The sequence below is a fragment of the Eptatretus burgeri genome, chromosome 16 (genome assembly GCF_056783735.1).
Source record: "Eptatretus burgeri isolate ZD-2024b chromosome 16, Ebu_testis_v1, whole genome shotgun sequence".
In the NCBI taxonomy this organism is placed as follows: Eukaryota; Metazoa; Chordata; class Myxini; order Myxiniformes; family Myxinidae; genus Eptatretus; species Eptatretus burgeri.
The window spans coordinates 17,598,659-17,615,021 of NC_140976.1; the positions used below are offsets into that span (position 1 = coordinate 17,598,659).

A 16,363-nucleotide genomic window follows, 5' to 3' on the forward strand; every position below is an offset into this window, starting at 1 on the left:
TAGTTTGAACAACATTGGTAAAATGCATGTCTAAGAAATGCTTGAGGACATGTTCAACATTGGGTTTTTTTTTACAACTAAAATGGCTGCCAGTCAGTCATCTTGGATCTGATGTCGAAAGAAAAAAGGAAACACTTATGTAAGCTGTCATTCCTTATCTCTTTGCCAAGTTTGACCAATATGGGTAAATGCCTGTCCGAGAAATGGTTGAGGACGTGTTTGGTACCGTTTTTTTCTATTTACAACTACAATGGCCACCAGTCGGCCATATTTGATCGCATCACCAAACAAAATGAAGTACTTATGCAGACCATCATGTGTCGTCTTTGTGCCAAGTATGAATAAAATCGGTCCGTACATCTACGAGATATGGTTGCGGACGCACGCACGCATGCACGCACGGACACGAAAATCAAGACCAAATCCATAAGCCCCCGTTTTGGATGAAGTTCAATAGGGGCTAATAAAGAAAAGCTGCTCATGCACGTTCGACAAACATGGCAGTGTAACAATATGTACAGGGCAGAGAGAAACAGAGCTTCCATTTTTTGGGGTTATTTTTTAAAACATTTTTCATTTTTTAACTGAAACATACCTACTTATATTAGAAAAGAATGTTAATTTATCAACAACGATATACTGAAAAAAATGGCTAACTGGACTACTTAGTATATCGCGAACTCCCTGTACTATAAAAAGGTTCATTGTGTTGCACTCTTGTTTTCACTCAGAGCCGAAGCTCTGAGCTACTTATTCTACCCACTATGGAATGGTGGTGCAACATCGGGCGGCGGAGGATGCATTTGTCTAAAAAGATGGCAAATATATAGCTTTTTAAATTGTATGTTACTCTATGAAGATCTGTATAAAATCTATTGTTACGGTCATGGAAATAGACCCTCATGCATTCAGAGACATGTCGAAGTTTCCAGAATTTGTTATTTCTAAGATTTGTGTGAAGGATACATTTCCTGTCCATTGTTGAGAGGGATGGGAGACAAATGCGTTGTGCATGTTTAGCTCGGTCTTTCCCCTTCATCTAACTGACAATCCACGCTCCATCCACATTGTCATCCTGTATTGTATCCAGTATTCCATGCCACCACCACGCTGCACTCCTTGCCCCTAACCTCTAATTCTCTGTTATGTCTTCACCCTTTGAACTGCGATTCCCCATGACGCCCTCACCCCCCCCACCCCCTCAGCTTCTTAAACCCTGAAACCCCACAAAAGCCTCCCTCGCTTCACTGAAAACCACCCATTTGTTCCCCCATCTCACAACCTTCGTCATTCTATTTCCCAACCTCCACCTCACACCTTCCCTCAGAAACCAACCCCCCACCCCCCGTTTTCATTCAACATCCAAAACCTTTACCGTTTCACCACTGAGTCACTGTCTCTCATACATGCCACATACTCACCTTGTTAATTCCGTACAAAGAAACCCTTCAGCATGTGACAATGACAAACTAATTGGATAACTTCCTTTCCTTTCTCCTTTATAAAAACCCTTCATTTAAAACACACATTACACGAACGTTACAGACTTGCACACTCACAGCACGCATGTGGAGAGTGTCAATTCCTCCAGAAAGGGTGGCGTCCATTCAGTCGTGGTGAATCATTCTGGAAGATACTCGAAGACTCGATGAGCCAGGAACCAATGAGATTTGACCACTAGTGAGTGGAAAAGGCCTCAAACCACACCTGTGCTGGCCCCAATAAAAAGTAAGTGCACAGGTGGACAAGCGGAGCTACTAAGAGCAGAACCACTGAGATGGAACATTTTTTTTTTGTCTGAATGAGCGGTCCTTACATGCACTGTGCCACAGCGAGACTCTGCCTGAATGAGCTGTTAATTGCCTGCACCAGTCTCTGCCCTGAACGAGCTGTTAAGTGCCTGCACGAGTCATTGCCGAGGAGTGGGCTAGCACGAGAACATGACGGCAGACAGCCGCATAAGAACTGTTGAACCCGGCGGTTCCAACCACTTGCCACTGCATTGCGACACCACATCGACACTCTCCCTATTCCTCTTCACCCTCACCCTTGTCGCTCCTTCACTTTGGGCAAAACATCAGCAAGCATTATCTGTGTCTGGTAAGCCAGGAGTCGATTCAATACTCTGCTCTTCGTTTAATCTTCACATACTCTCATCTACCTTCCTGGATGATTGAAGGCACCATGTCCTATGCTTAGTGTAGATAAGACTGTACACTTGGGCTCTGTAAGCACGAAGATAAATCACTTTTCTCTTTTTGCTTTTTAATTGTGTCTTTCTATCGTGATTTTAGGACATGCATTGTAAATACATGCTCACAATTGCCATTGAAAATACATGCCCCCACTGATTGAACAGCTATTGCTTTGTTTTGCTGATTGAATAAATGTACTTTCTGAACTGTTAATCATTTCCAACCTGTTTGCTATCATCATTTCTTCTGTTGGCTCAGTTTAGTGTGTAAGTCTAGATAGACGGGAAGTTCTGCCCCATCGATTGGCTCTGCAGTTAGCCAGTGCATACTCACTGTTCCGCTCGGCCACACGTAATCAACAGACAGGTGCGCACTGGGGTTACGGACCTCAATTGACATCGCCAAACCAGTGGAAAAGGTAATGTGGTTTAGAGCCAAGCTCCTGCCAGGTTTGGCAGTATCAATCAGCATCCGTAATTGCTTGACAACCTGACGGGGCCGCAAACTTATCTGTGGTACAGCAGCCTGCATGGCCGGAGGTCGGAAGAGTTCGAGAAGTCCCCTCGTGGTGAACCCCAACCCCGGTTCTGTAACTCTACTTTCAGATGTTCATGTTGATGCTTAACCAATCATGCTGTTTATATATGGCACGAGGAAAAAAAATGACTTCCGCTTAGTGGCGAAGCTCAGTGTTATTATCCCCCACAAACCAATGAAGTTGGCGGGGGATATAGAAATGGGTTCCATCCGTCACATTTCGTTTCTGGAGCTTAACTACAAATCCCCTCAAGATATATTTAAGAAATTTGTTACACATATCAAGCAAGTGGTGAACTGGTGCCTTTTGATATTTTCTAATTGATAGGTCACGTGGTTTGGCAGCCATGTTGGATTCAAGAAAATATTAAATAATGTTTTCTCTGGAATCACATAACCCAACGAAGCGAAAATTTGCAACTATCATCTTCCATCATGTCTGCATACATAGTAAGAAATTATGATGTCACAAGTCACATGGTTTGGTGGCCATCTTGGATAGAAAAACACACCTCATCCGATTAACACGAAACTTCACACATGTATTCCACTGGAGGACTGGAGGCAGAATGTAAATTTATGATGCCATAGGTCACTTGGTTCGTCAGCCATCTTGGATTGAAAATGAATAAATTGTAAAAAATATTGTTAAGGATTCAGCGACGGAGGGATTCTCAACCCACTCCGGCCGTCTCCGGGGTTTATAATGATGGCTGGCTCAGCACAGGCCTCGGGTCACGCGTCTTCAATCGCGATACCAACGTAATCCTGGACCATACCAGTTGGGGAAATAGAACCCCGGTTACAGATTGATTTTGTCAGATGCTGAGCGTTTTCTGCCAGTCTGTAACCATTTTGGTTTTATATACCAATCGAACGGATCGTTCCTTGACGCGACACGAATTAATCCAAAGCGGCAACTTCATACGAACCAACCAGATTTATTGGGGAACATCGGGGAACACCAGGGAACACAACACAAGCAAAATATTCAGGACACAACACAAGCAAAAAAACAATGTTTTTATTAACAATCTTTAACCCGTTCTTAACTAGGGAACTACGGATTACAGGTTTCGAGGGGGTCCCCACCGAGATATGCCTTAAACAACATGCAGATAAGACAGACAGCATGCAGACAAGGCAGAGTACTTGGTGATGTTTCATGGACGAGAGGAAAGTGTCAAAAACTCGAATGTCTCTCGTAACAAGCCGATGTCCACGGATTCGAGCCCCCAGCTCGAACACGCCGCATGGCAAAATGGCGCTCGCCCTTTTGTCACAGACCTCACGCATGCACTCTCACACGTTCAGACCCCGCGAGGTCGACTGCACCATAGCGAAAGATCCACGGTGGTATGCTCCAGCTGGCTTTTCACAAGGTCCAACATACAAATCCATGCCTGGCTCGTTCACCAGACAAGGCCAAATCGAGGTGTTTGGGCTCCGGCAGGCGGATCGCCAAACGTGTCGAGGACCTTCTCATGAAAGTCAATTGCCTACTCGACGTGCAGGCAGCCTCTAGTCGTTTCTCCTGCCTCCTTCACGAGGCAGATCGCAGACAGACACAGCCGTCCCCTACACAGCAGATCACGACTCCTACCAGTCGTTTCTCAGTTCCACCTTTTCTTTCTCGTCGATGGCAGACTTGACCGTCAGGTTCAGTTTTCTCTCCCAGCCGATTCACCACTGCCTTTCCTTTTCTCGCTCGCCTCGAAGCCCCCCTGCTCATCCAGCAGATCGCGACTCGACACTCGTCGTTTCTCTGTTGCCTTCCCTGCCTTTCTTTCGCCTCGTTCCTCACAGAAAAAAAGACACAGTCGATGGGCGCCACCTCGGCGCTCACAGTTTCACCACCGTTTATTTTCCGTTTGCTTGCTTGCGAGCCACTCGCTCCGAAACCCGAGCATGCCTCAAAACCGACAAAACTCCTCCCCTTAGTTTTCACCTCCCTATCCAGGCCACTCCCGCTCAGCCGACTGTGCGGGGCCTATCGTCCGGAGAGGGGAGGAAGAAGAAGCCCTCAGCACACCACCACTGTACGAACAATAAACATGCATCCTATACCTCCCAACACACATGTAACGTCCATTTTACCGAACAGCCTCGCTAAACATGCATTTAATGGGGGATCTGAGCTAATCCTATATTTAGTAGCCTACTAAGGGCCATTTCAGTAACACTATTCTTCTCCAGAACGGCTGGACAGATTGAGGCAAAATTTCACATACACTTTCCCCAAGACATCCTTTCAGAAGTTTGTTAATTTCTAATTGATAGGTCACATGGTTTGGTGGCCATATTAAATTTACCCTAAAACCTTCAAACATCTTCTTCTCCAGAACGGCTGGACAGATCAAGGGGAAACTTCACATACATATTGCACACGCTTAGGGAATATAAGTTTGTCAATCCTCATTTACTATGGCGGGGGATATCGAAGACTTTGTCTTCAACGGATCCTTGTTTGCTTTGGTTTGAACCTCAACTTAAAATGAGTGAAATGGAACATTTTGAATTTTTCAAATTATTCTCACTCAGATTTCAACATCACAAATGCATATTAAGTTCTTTAAACTTTCTTTATCTGCATATATGAAGTTGCATTTTCTGTCAGTCTGTCTGTCTGTCTGTCTGTCTGTCTGTCCATCGATAGAATCGGATCCACCGGTTGTAACCCCATCATATTGCACACCGTTGGAATCCTCTTGGCAAATGGAGATGCAAGAAAACATTTTCAAACCTACAGGGTAGGGGGTTTAGGGTGGGGGGAAGACTTCAATTATCTCTATGTAAATGTGTATTGTATAGCATCACAATATGTGTATTGAAGACATTATTACAAATCATCTCCTTATATCGACATCGTCAAGCTCACAATTCTGGCACCGAGCAACCAGACTTGAAATGTCTATCCAGAGGCACTTCGGTCGTCATTATTGTGTAGTATTGCCTTATTGTATCGTATTATTGCCTGTTATTTTATTTTAAATATTGTATATATTGTATTAATCGTTACATTATTATTATTATGGTATTGCCTGCAAAATTATGTGTGATGAACTAATTGGAATTATATTATAATAGCACCTGGCTCTTTTTCTAAACTATAAATTCCTTCTGCACACAGTGCGGGTCCCTCTGTTCCCCCCTTTGTGTATAGCCTTTTTGGCTGCTGGTTGCATCATTGGTTAGGGACGCGGCTGTGCCGCTGATGCAGTGCCCTTATGACCAGTACACTGGTACTCATTTCGCCGACCTTGGAAGGATGACGGGCTGAGTCAACCCCCCGGTGTTAATTCAGGGACCAACGGGGCTCGAACTCAGGACCCGAGGATCCTAAGCCACCACCCTAACCGCGAAGCCAATGCCAGGCTTTTGGTCCCTCTGCTGGAATAGATAGATGATGATTTGTAAGTAGTAATACTGACTACCACCAGGTGGCGTGCTATATGATACACATTTACACAGAGAGAATTGGGGTCTTTCCTCCACCTTTAACCCCCTATCCCAGATATGCTAACCTGATAGAAACCGTACTTGGGGTACCATTAGGCATCATGCAACATATGGTTGTATTTGGTTAAGTATTTTTTTCGTTTTTGAAGCATATATAAATCAACAAACAAACAAATAATTCACTTTTATAGTAGGCGTATGGATAGGTCGAGGATGAGACAGTCGTGAATTGAACCCAGGCTGAACAGCTCAACTAAGTCATTCGTCTGATGTTCCGGGCACTGCAAATTACGGGAACAGAATTTCAATTTTTTGCCGAATAAACGAATAATAAAAAAAATAACAAGTAGTTGAACAACTTGTATTTGCTTGTCATAATTTTACACTTGTTAAATAGATCAATGTTAATCAGGTTCCATACCACCACTACCCCACCGCTCCCATACCACCCCTACCCCACCGCTCCCATACCACCACTACCCCACCGCTCCCATCCCCGACATGCCATGAATAAAAGTGTTTTCCCTCCTCGAAATCTCAAAAGGGTCTCTTGGTGGTGAAGTTTCTTGGACTTTTGATAATATATCGAGTTATAAAGTACGTGACCTGCATCGCACCCCGAATGCTGTTTGCACAAGTTACCATCCAGAGCAACACTTTTTCATCTCAGAATGTGCACAAGCGTTTCACACGAGTGGTGCAAAGCACGTGATGATGATTGTAATTGATGTTGTGTACATTTACTCGATTACAAGGACCGTTGTGTGCCATTTTTCACCCGTGGAGCTGGAAACCCATGAAGACGCTGACCCGGGCAAGAAGGGAAGGTGCGAGGAGAGGGAGGCGCGATCGAAAGAACCGCCGATTGAATGTGCGATGCGAATGAAAGAAGGAAGGAATTGTAAGGAGCTCGCTCGGTGCTCGGGTCCTGCGGCGCACAGCGCGTCCTGACTATGCGGGGCGCGCGCCTCGACCTGGGGAGACCGCTGTAGGCAGGTCCTGGCGGGCAGCGCGACCCCCCCGGGGTCCGGGGTGGGGAACCACCCCGGGAGGCATGGCCGAAGCCGAAAGGGAAGGACGACCGGCGGAGAAGCGATGCCGCAAGCCGGCGCATCCGGTCAAACGGGAGATCAACGAAGAGATGAAGGTAAGGCGCGGAGAGGGTTAATGACGGAGGGGAGGGAGAGGGGTGGAGGTGGGGTCGGGGAGGGAGTGCGACGAACGTCCGACGTGCCCGGCACAATGGTACGAAGTGTTAAGGGTTCGGGATCGGACGTGGTCCCGACGACGACGGTTCGAGGCCGTGTCCGCCGCACTCATCTCGAGCCGGTGTTCCGAGAGACGTTCAAAAAGTTCTCGAATCGGGATCCGCCTTCAGTGTCGGCTCAGACAGCGCCGGAGGTTTTATTTATTTTCTCAAGACACGAGCAGGACACAAGATAGAAACACCTTCCCGATGAGAGTGTGTACATAAACTCGTGTACAATGTAAAGAACAGTCCGCCCGTCGCTCCATCGGGGATGATGATCGTGCGTTCGAATCGGCGCGCCATGCGCATCATGTCCGTCTCGCGGACACCGCGTCGCACGACGACGATGACGAGCGGAACGTCGCGCGTCGCGCGTCGTGCAATCCGGACCGGGCTATATAATCCGCACGGATGTCCCTGGACGTGCTGAGACGGCCAATGACCCTTTTAACCGGACGGGGAAGAACTTTAATGAATGAATGCGTCCTCCACGTCCTCCACGTCTCCGGCACTGCCACTGGCACCGAGACTCGCCGACTTAATCGGGTGTGCGCGCATTCAGGTGTACGTACGTACGGACGTACGATCTTTTGTCGACGAGAAACAAAGGGTTTGTGATTTCACGAACCTCGGCCGTATATTCATTATCATCATCAGTTAATTAATAAATAAATAAATATATAATTAACGCCTCCTACTTAAATTGGCAGCTCGCAGCGGGTCGTCCTGATATTATATTGTATTACTATTTGTCGATGGTTCGTGCTCGGGTTATCCGTGCGTTCGGACACCTGCTCCGCTGCACGTGTACGTGTACGTGGTGGAGCTCTCTCTCTCTCTCTCTCTCTCTGATGATGATGGTACGAGGAGGAAAGGGTTAAATCCGTGCAAAATTGCGCGCAGCTGCAGATAGGGGAGGGGCGTTGGGGACGGAGGGGAGGGGGGAAACGCGACGATGGGGGAGAGATCGGGGAGGGGCGTTGGGGACGGAGGGGAGGGGGAAACGCGACGCTGGGGGAGAGATCGGGGGAGGGGCGTTGGGGACGGAGGGGAGGGGGGAAACGCGACGATGGGGGAGAGATCGGGGGAGGTGCGGTACGTTTGAAGCTGGGCAAGTATTATTCTACAACTACCTCCGCCAGCTCTATTTATTTCCGAACGTTAAAATGAAATCGTTGTTTTCACAATTACTTTTAAGTCTTTAAAGCAACGAAATTATCGGGTTCTCTGCTTGCGAAGGTTTCGCGGGAAGAGACGATGAGATGAAGGGGGCGGGACGATTTCGTGAGCGATGGCGGGAGAAATAGGGGGCGTTGCCTGATCCTGTGGGCGTGGCCTGACCGTGTGGGCGTGGCTTTCTGCGCTTTGTCCCAACGATCGCAATTCTGCGCGTTGCGTGAGTGAAATACAGAGTACAGTACAGTAGTATCGAATGTTCTTCGCTCCATTATTGGTGAAATCCCAACGACGCTCGAACGAGGCTGCAATTTTCAGCAATTTTCAGGCGGGAACGCAAATTGCAAAGTCTCATCCAAAGCATCAAACTGCGTTCTCATAGCACATTGTGTCCCACGTCCTTGTGGTGCTCAAAATTATATTTGCAGTTTTGCGGTTCTTATCCGCCTGTTTGTGGCAACTCAATAGTGAAAAAGCTGTTGTTATAAATTTTCTATTCCACGGATGATTTTTCGGTGCTGCACACCTTGATGGGACACCGGGGTGTATTGGGACATCCCCCTCCAGCAGCCATTGTTGACCCTCGTATTAAGTGGCAACGCATTGACACTTACAAACTTGTCAAGCTCCGATGTGTCGCCACTTGATTTCATCGGCCAAGGATAGCTGATCAAGGCGACGTCCAAATGTACCCAGCCCCTCGTAAACCGATCTGTCCTTCGGAATTGGTGGCGTATTGGTACCTGCGCGTGCAGCACCTGGAAATCTTTGATTTGTGGATCAAGGTAAACGATTCCTGAGACCTTCCGAGCTGGTTTTAGGATCTCCGCTTACCAAGCGTGCCGTGAGCAGTGCAAAGTTGCATCAAAACGGAAGTGTGGCTTTGAACACCCTTTGGCAAACCCTCTCGACATCCACATGTGTTATTACTTCCATGATGTGGGTTCAAGGTTGTGAGTACGTCGAGTCATCGGTCCGGTCTGGCTGGCTGGGCTTGCTTGTGTCGCGATAGGGGGCCCTCTCTGATTGCTAACTTACGGGTGAAACCTACTTTTCCTGCACTTGACGGTCAAAGGTAGCAGTCAGTGATCGCCTCCGATTGGGTGATTGGTTAAATACACCTCACATAGAGTATCCATCCATTGGGACCATACTCTGTGCAGAGCGTTGGTGCTGCCTCAGCAGTCTCCTTGGCTATTGGGTACAAACCTGGATGGGTCGCCACTCTGACGCAGGATCCCAGCAAGCTGGTACTCATTTTGCCAACCTCGGAAGGATGACAGGCTGAGTCAACCCCACCTGGTATTCATTCAACAACCAAGCAGGATTTGAACTCAGGATCCTAGGATCCCAAGCCGACCACTCCAGCCAACCCACCTGATGTTAATTCAACGGAAAAGAGGCTCAAACTCTAGATACTAAGATGTTAAGCCAGCCTCCTTGACCGTCAAGCCAAACACCAGGCTTAGTTTGTTGCTTTTTTAATTTCTTCCATGAGCCTCGATCTTGATTTAAAATTGTCAGAATCTCCATGAACACCTGTTCACCTGTTATTGTCCGCACATGTTAATTCCCAGAAATATCATATTTCACAAATACTCATTGTCTTGCCCGACTTGAAGGCGACTCCTGACTCTTGATAAAGTTCAAGCATCACGTTGAAAGAACAAGAGTTAGAGAGACAAAAGCACCTTTACCTTGGGAAAGGTTGAAGGAACATGGATATGTATTGTCATTTGGGGCCATCTGTTTGTTTCACACTCATTGGAGAAAGGGGATGAGGAGGAGTGGGAAAAAGAAATGCAAGATGGTAATAGGACTAGGAATAAAGGAGGGTTGAGAAGTTCGGGAGCAAAGTAAAAAGGAGGGAAGGGAAGGGAAAGGTAAAAGAATGTATCGAATACCATGGTTAAAATTCCTCTCGATTTTCATACATCTTCTATAATAATAAGTTGTGTTTGTATCTCCTCCATAACTCCAAAACCATGAAACCTCGCGACCCAAAATTTTGCATGCATACTAAGGGAACTCCAAAGGAGTGCATGAAAGAAAACTGGATATTTGGGTGAAGTTAAAAACCTCTTTTGAAGATAATTAATGGCTTACCTTCATGAAAAGCTTATCCTTGGTCAGCCCAACTTCTCCGCACAGGGGTGCCATTTTGGAGAAGCGATGTAACAAAAACATATCTCCCAAGTAACAGCAACTCTTAACCTTTTGCAGCTTCACTTCAAATCCCATATCCACTATCCCCGTGTTCTCGGCATCTTGATTTCCATCCACGCACCCTTTCTTAGGTGCCTGAGCTGCCATTTTGATTTGACGTATGAAAAAACGCCTTGCCTTGGCAACATGATCTACTCTCACAGGCTAATTAAAGTGTATAATCGAAATATGATTTCGGATTTGACGATCGGATCTCGTGGCCTGATTGAGGGTTGAAATCTGGAGTGAAATCTGAAAATGTTAAGAAATTACCGATTATTATAACTAAGCGAATAAGCATTTTTATTTAAGGAAGGTTATGCTTCCATCTTCTCCAAATTTACACAAGAACATGTGAAATTGCTAAAGCATTAAACTGAACTTTTTCTACTGTTTCCACCATTACATTAAGTGAAGAAAAGATTAAGGAATATCCCCGAAGTGTAAGTTCATTGAGTGCAACATAAATAATTTTAAAGCTGCCGAAAGCTCCCGCTATTATTATAGAAGAAGATATGTGAGCAGTGGGCATCGTGACTGCGGCTCGGTTCAAGATGCGGAAATCCCCGGAGTTTGGAAGGCAAAATAAATTAGACGAGTAGAGTAAAAGTAAAGCGAACTTCGAGTTCAAGAGAGAATTTAAAAATGTTTTCAGCGGCTACAAAGCAATGCATCCCCACTCCACGGCATGATGGCCTGAGAGGTACGCACACTCGCTCGAGGCTGTCTAGCCTGGGTTCGAATCTCAAACCAGCTAGAAACTGTCATCCCGGTGTTTCACAGGCAGGGTGATTAATGAATGTGTGTGCCGTCTCTCGGATGGACATTAAACTTGGCGTCACATCTGCCCGATTTAGTTGGAGGACATTGAAGATCCCTTCATGGTGTCCTTTGCAAAGAGTAGGAGAGCTATCCCTGGCATCCTGGCCAAATTACAAATTGCTGTTCCAACCTTACAGGGGCACTGCATCAGCAGCACTGCCGCACCCTCATTCAATGATGTGACTTGCAGCCTTGTGCTGCACAGGAAAAAAAGAAGATGACCAGATTCCTATGTGTGGTATTTTATTCTAATAATGATTTAATTAATTAATTTACTCTTTAAAATTTCCACTTAATTTATTTTTTCCGTCAGGAACACATTCCCTCTTTAATACATTTTCAAGTCAGTGGGATTTTAGAGTTTGATTTATATTATTTAAATTTAAATGATGTTTTCCAGGAATGCATTGATAACATAAATAGGGAAGTGTGTGTGTGTGTGTGTGTGTGTGTGTGTGTGGTCATAAAGAATAATGTAACATTTCCTTTGCTAGCAACCCCCCCCCCCTCACCTTTCTCTCTCTTTTTCTCCCCCAGCCCTCCTTCTCTCTTCTCTCTTCTCTCTTCTCTCTCGCTCTCGCTCTCTCTCTTTCTTTTTCTCCCCCCCCCCAGCTCTCTCTCTCTTTTTCTCCCCCCAGCCCTCTTTCTCTCACTCTTGCTCTCTCTGTCTGTCTCCTCCTCACTCCCCTCCTAATAAAGTGCAGCACTCTCCTCCCACACCTCCTTCTCTCTCTCCCCTCCTCTCTTTCTCTTGCTTACACTCCCCTCCCCCTACTCACACCCCCGCCCTCCTGGAGTGTATAGCGACATGTGGTGAGGAGTCGCCCTCCCCCTTCCTCGCTCCTCTCTTCCTCGCTCCACCACCCCTCCTCACTTATCCCTTCTCTCTCCCCCCTCTCCCCCTTTCCTCGGTGCCCCCTTTCTGAGCTGCACCCCATCCTCACCCCCCCCCTTTTCGCTCCTCCTCCCTCCCCACCCCACCTCTCTCTTCCCCATCCCTCTTTCTCTGTCTTTCTCTCTCCCCTCTCTCTTGGTATTCCCGTCTGCGAAACGACGGGTGGTATTTGGTAGTAATCTATAGATGGCCCTTAATTGTACAAATAAAACGACTTCATCCACCACGGCCCGGGTACTAAACTCACAATGAGATCCATCATTTATCAACCTTCATTGCACGCAAAAAATAGATGGTTTGGAAACAATAATTTGAACACCGCGTATGGCCCATCATTGACTCCAACCACAGGCGGGTGCCTCTTGTCACGGGATTCATCCGGTTAACACGATGATGAAAAGTATTAACCTCCGCTATGGGATGGAAAGGCCTCAAGAGATTATTGTGAAAATAATGCAATTATCTGCCACACTTATACGTACCAGGCCGAGACTTTGGCCTGCACGGGAGGGGTGCGACTCCTTGCCTCGGGTTCTGATGCTAACATTTCTGGGTAATTGACCAGTTTCGTGTGCTTTTTTCTTGGCGACCACCCTTCATTGCTTCATTACAGGGAGGGTATCAAGATGTTATCACGTGGGGTGTTACAATCTTCACTTTTGAGAGGGTGATTAACCTGTGGCGGATTTGCGAATAAGGTGTACTTGAGCTGAAGCTGCAGGATTGTCATCAGCTCAAAGAACCCTTGTTGCATAGTTTATGTACAATAGTCCCACTTTACTGCAATGAATCGACTGAGAATGGAATAGCTCAGATGGAGGTAATCGTGCGAGAACACAGCTCGAGCAGAGCCATGGAAAGTGACGATGTCGGCTGGGCGAGTCGTTTGATCCCAAGGTGATGTTGGAGAAGTCGGGGCGCATTGGGACATCCCCTCTTCAGCTCTTCTTAGTCGATGGTAAGGTGCCAATGCGTTGGCATTTCATGTCATTGATCAAGAATAGCTGCTAGAAGGGATATGCTGATGTCCTGCAGTTTCCATGATTGTGGAGTAACAGGAATGGTAAAATAGTCACGCAGAGATTTATCAATGAGGCCACCAACTTGCGGCTATGAGGTTCCCTGTAAACTGCGGACATTTTCTGCTCACCTGTCAGATATCGCATTCACTGATGTCAATTAATCAATCAATCAATCAATCAATCAATCAATATCTTAAATAGAGCTTTTCAATTTTGGAGTAGATTCTTTCATAAGGCATGAGTTACCAATTCCACTCGGGCTGACAAGATGGCCGAGAGGTACGCATACTCTCCTCTATGCTGTCTAGCCTGGGTTTGAATCCTGAACCGGCTATAAACTGTCATCCTGGTGTTTCACAAGAGTGTTTAATCAATGTGTGTGCTGTCCCTCAGATGGACATTAAACTGGTAATCCTGTATGCTTGCATGAGTTGGTGAAGGTTAATGATCCCATGGTGTCCTTCGTGAAGAGTAGGCGAGCTATCTCCAGCATCATAACCAAATTCTAAATTCCTGCCCGAATCAGCAGAGCGCATTGCATCAGTACAACGGGCATTCCCTCGGCCAATTATGCCACCCTCGGGAATTAAACCTTGACTAAACAGCTCAAAGGAACACAAACTAGCTCTGAGATTTTCTGCCAGCCCAGATCTCCAAAATTACTACGAACTATTGACCACCCTTAGCTTGAAGTTAAGTTTGTGATCGATCTACAAGTCCAACTTGTAATATCTGCATTATAACCTCGTCCACAAACTGAAGCAATGAAAAAAATTCCGATGAAGTGTCGATTTTATCGACGATGAAGTATCAACTTCAGTAATGAGGTTTTATGATGAAGACTCTCAACTCTTTCCACTTATTCCATGATACCTTCATCCTCGTTCTCGCAGCTAACTCAGCTCCACCACCTGCATCAAACATATCTTCCAAGTAACAAAAAAATCTTAATCTTTTGCAGCTTAACTTCAAATCCCATATGCACTACCCCCATGTTCTCAGCATCTTGATTTGCACTTTTATTTACATCTGAAACTGCAAGCCACTCTACCCAAACGTCCCTTAACTCCACTGCATATCCAATGATACCACCTTTTAGCAAGACACACACACACACACACACACACACACACACACACACACACACACACACACACACACACACACACACACACACACACACACACACACACACACACACACACACACACACACACACACACAGTGAATATAATTTGACTGTACTCCCTTACCACAAGTCACCTAGGGACATTTCCCACTTTACTTATTTTTGCCTTCTTCGCCATTAACCATGAGATCGTTGCCTCCGCCACGGGATGTGGAAGGAGATTATGTTTTCACCTCTGTCTGTCTGTTTGTCTGTCTGTGTGCAGGATATCTCAAAAAGTTGTTGACGGCTTCAGATGAAATTTGGTGGAGAGGTTGGGTAAATGACAAGGACTACCTGATTAGATTTTGGTGAAGATCCAGATCCAGATCTGGCTACTAGAATTTTTGAAGTAATTCTTCACCATTGGGAGATCGGGCCAAAAATGATACACGGCATGATATTTCAAAAATGTATTGGACCCGATATGCTCTGGCAGATCAGCCATTGCTTGGCAGAGGTATGCGCTCTACCGAGCGTCATTCTAGATACGTCAGTATTCACCTTCAATCCCTTACATTCCATTGCTTCCTTCCAAATATGAATAATGTTTCATACTCAAGTTTTCATTGTTTTGTAAAGGAGAAGATTAAGGATGCTGTTGATTTGATTTAATACTTTTGGGTCTTTTTGTGGGATAATGTTTCAACAGGTTAAGGGTGTTGTCATGGGTGGGAATTGCAGTCCCCGACTCGAGGACATTTTTCTAATTTTCTGTGAATTCTCATTTACGCAGAAACTGATGAAGGAGAAAAAAATTAGGCTTAGCTAAAATATTATGTCATATATGTCATGATATAGATAATATTTGTGTGGTTAACTATAATTTTTGAGAGTTTTAATGCATGGTTTAACAGAGTTGTGGAAGTCCTGGATAAAAGGATTAAGTTTTTTTAGGGTCAGTCTTAGGGTCTTTTTTGCTTGCACTGGGTCAGTCGAAACCAGTATTGAACAAGCTGAGTGTTCGTAAAGACATTCATGTTCTCCATGATAGCTACATAATAGCTCCAGCACATAAGGCTGTTAATAATTTTGCTGTGCTTTGTAAAAATTTCGGCCAATTACCATAGTTTCCGGTGTATAAACCGCCCTTTTTTTCAGCAAAAAAGGTAAAGGTTTGGGGTTCGGTTCGAAAATCGGTCCAAAAACACGATCAATGCTGAATTTCAATCATATTCCAAATGAACACTTTTGTTCACAGCAGTCGGAACTGCTGTTAAGCTCAATTCTGCCATTTAAATTTTGAAAATCGTTTCAGGTTAAGAGTTTGTACAGCATTTTATTAACCATGTGTGGAAATTAAATAAATAAAAAATGGAGACACCCAGAGTTTTGGTGTGTGGCATATATATGTAGAGCCTTGCGGCTCTGAAAACACCATTAAACACAAAAGAAGAATTATTCTCAATAACTAGAGTCCAATAACAGAGCCCCAAAGACAATAACTAGAGTCCAATAACGGAGCCCCAAAGACAAGTTTCCAGTCGGCGTCATTGTTCGTGCGCAGCAGAAGGGGTGGATAGATGAGCGACTTTTGGTGGTGACTATCATTTTACATGCATCATTTTCTACATGGACATCCGGTGCAGGCAGAATTAATCCACCAAGCTTGTTCCTTACAAGCTGACGTGATGC

General features: G+C 45.6%; 1 protein-coding gene across 2 annotated transcripts in view; it reads left to right on the top strand.

The window, feature by feature from the left end:
- The first annotated feature begins 7,066 nt into the window (after window positions 1-7,066).
- The window catches only part of LOC147010617 (uncharacterized), a 64,597-nt gene continuing 55,300 nt past the window's right edge, over window positions 7,067-16,363 (top strand). The window contains exon 1 of one of the 2 annotated variants that reach the window (XM_085858589.1): window positions 7,067-7,338. In XM_085858589.1, the coding sequence (XP_085714715.1) occupies window positions 7,246-7,338 (93 nt within the window). In that variant the 5' untranslated portion in view covers window positions 7,067-7,245. The remainder of the gene's footprint in view (window positions 7,339-16,363) is intronic. The other variant, XM_085858590.1, reaches the window with a different exon arrangement.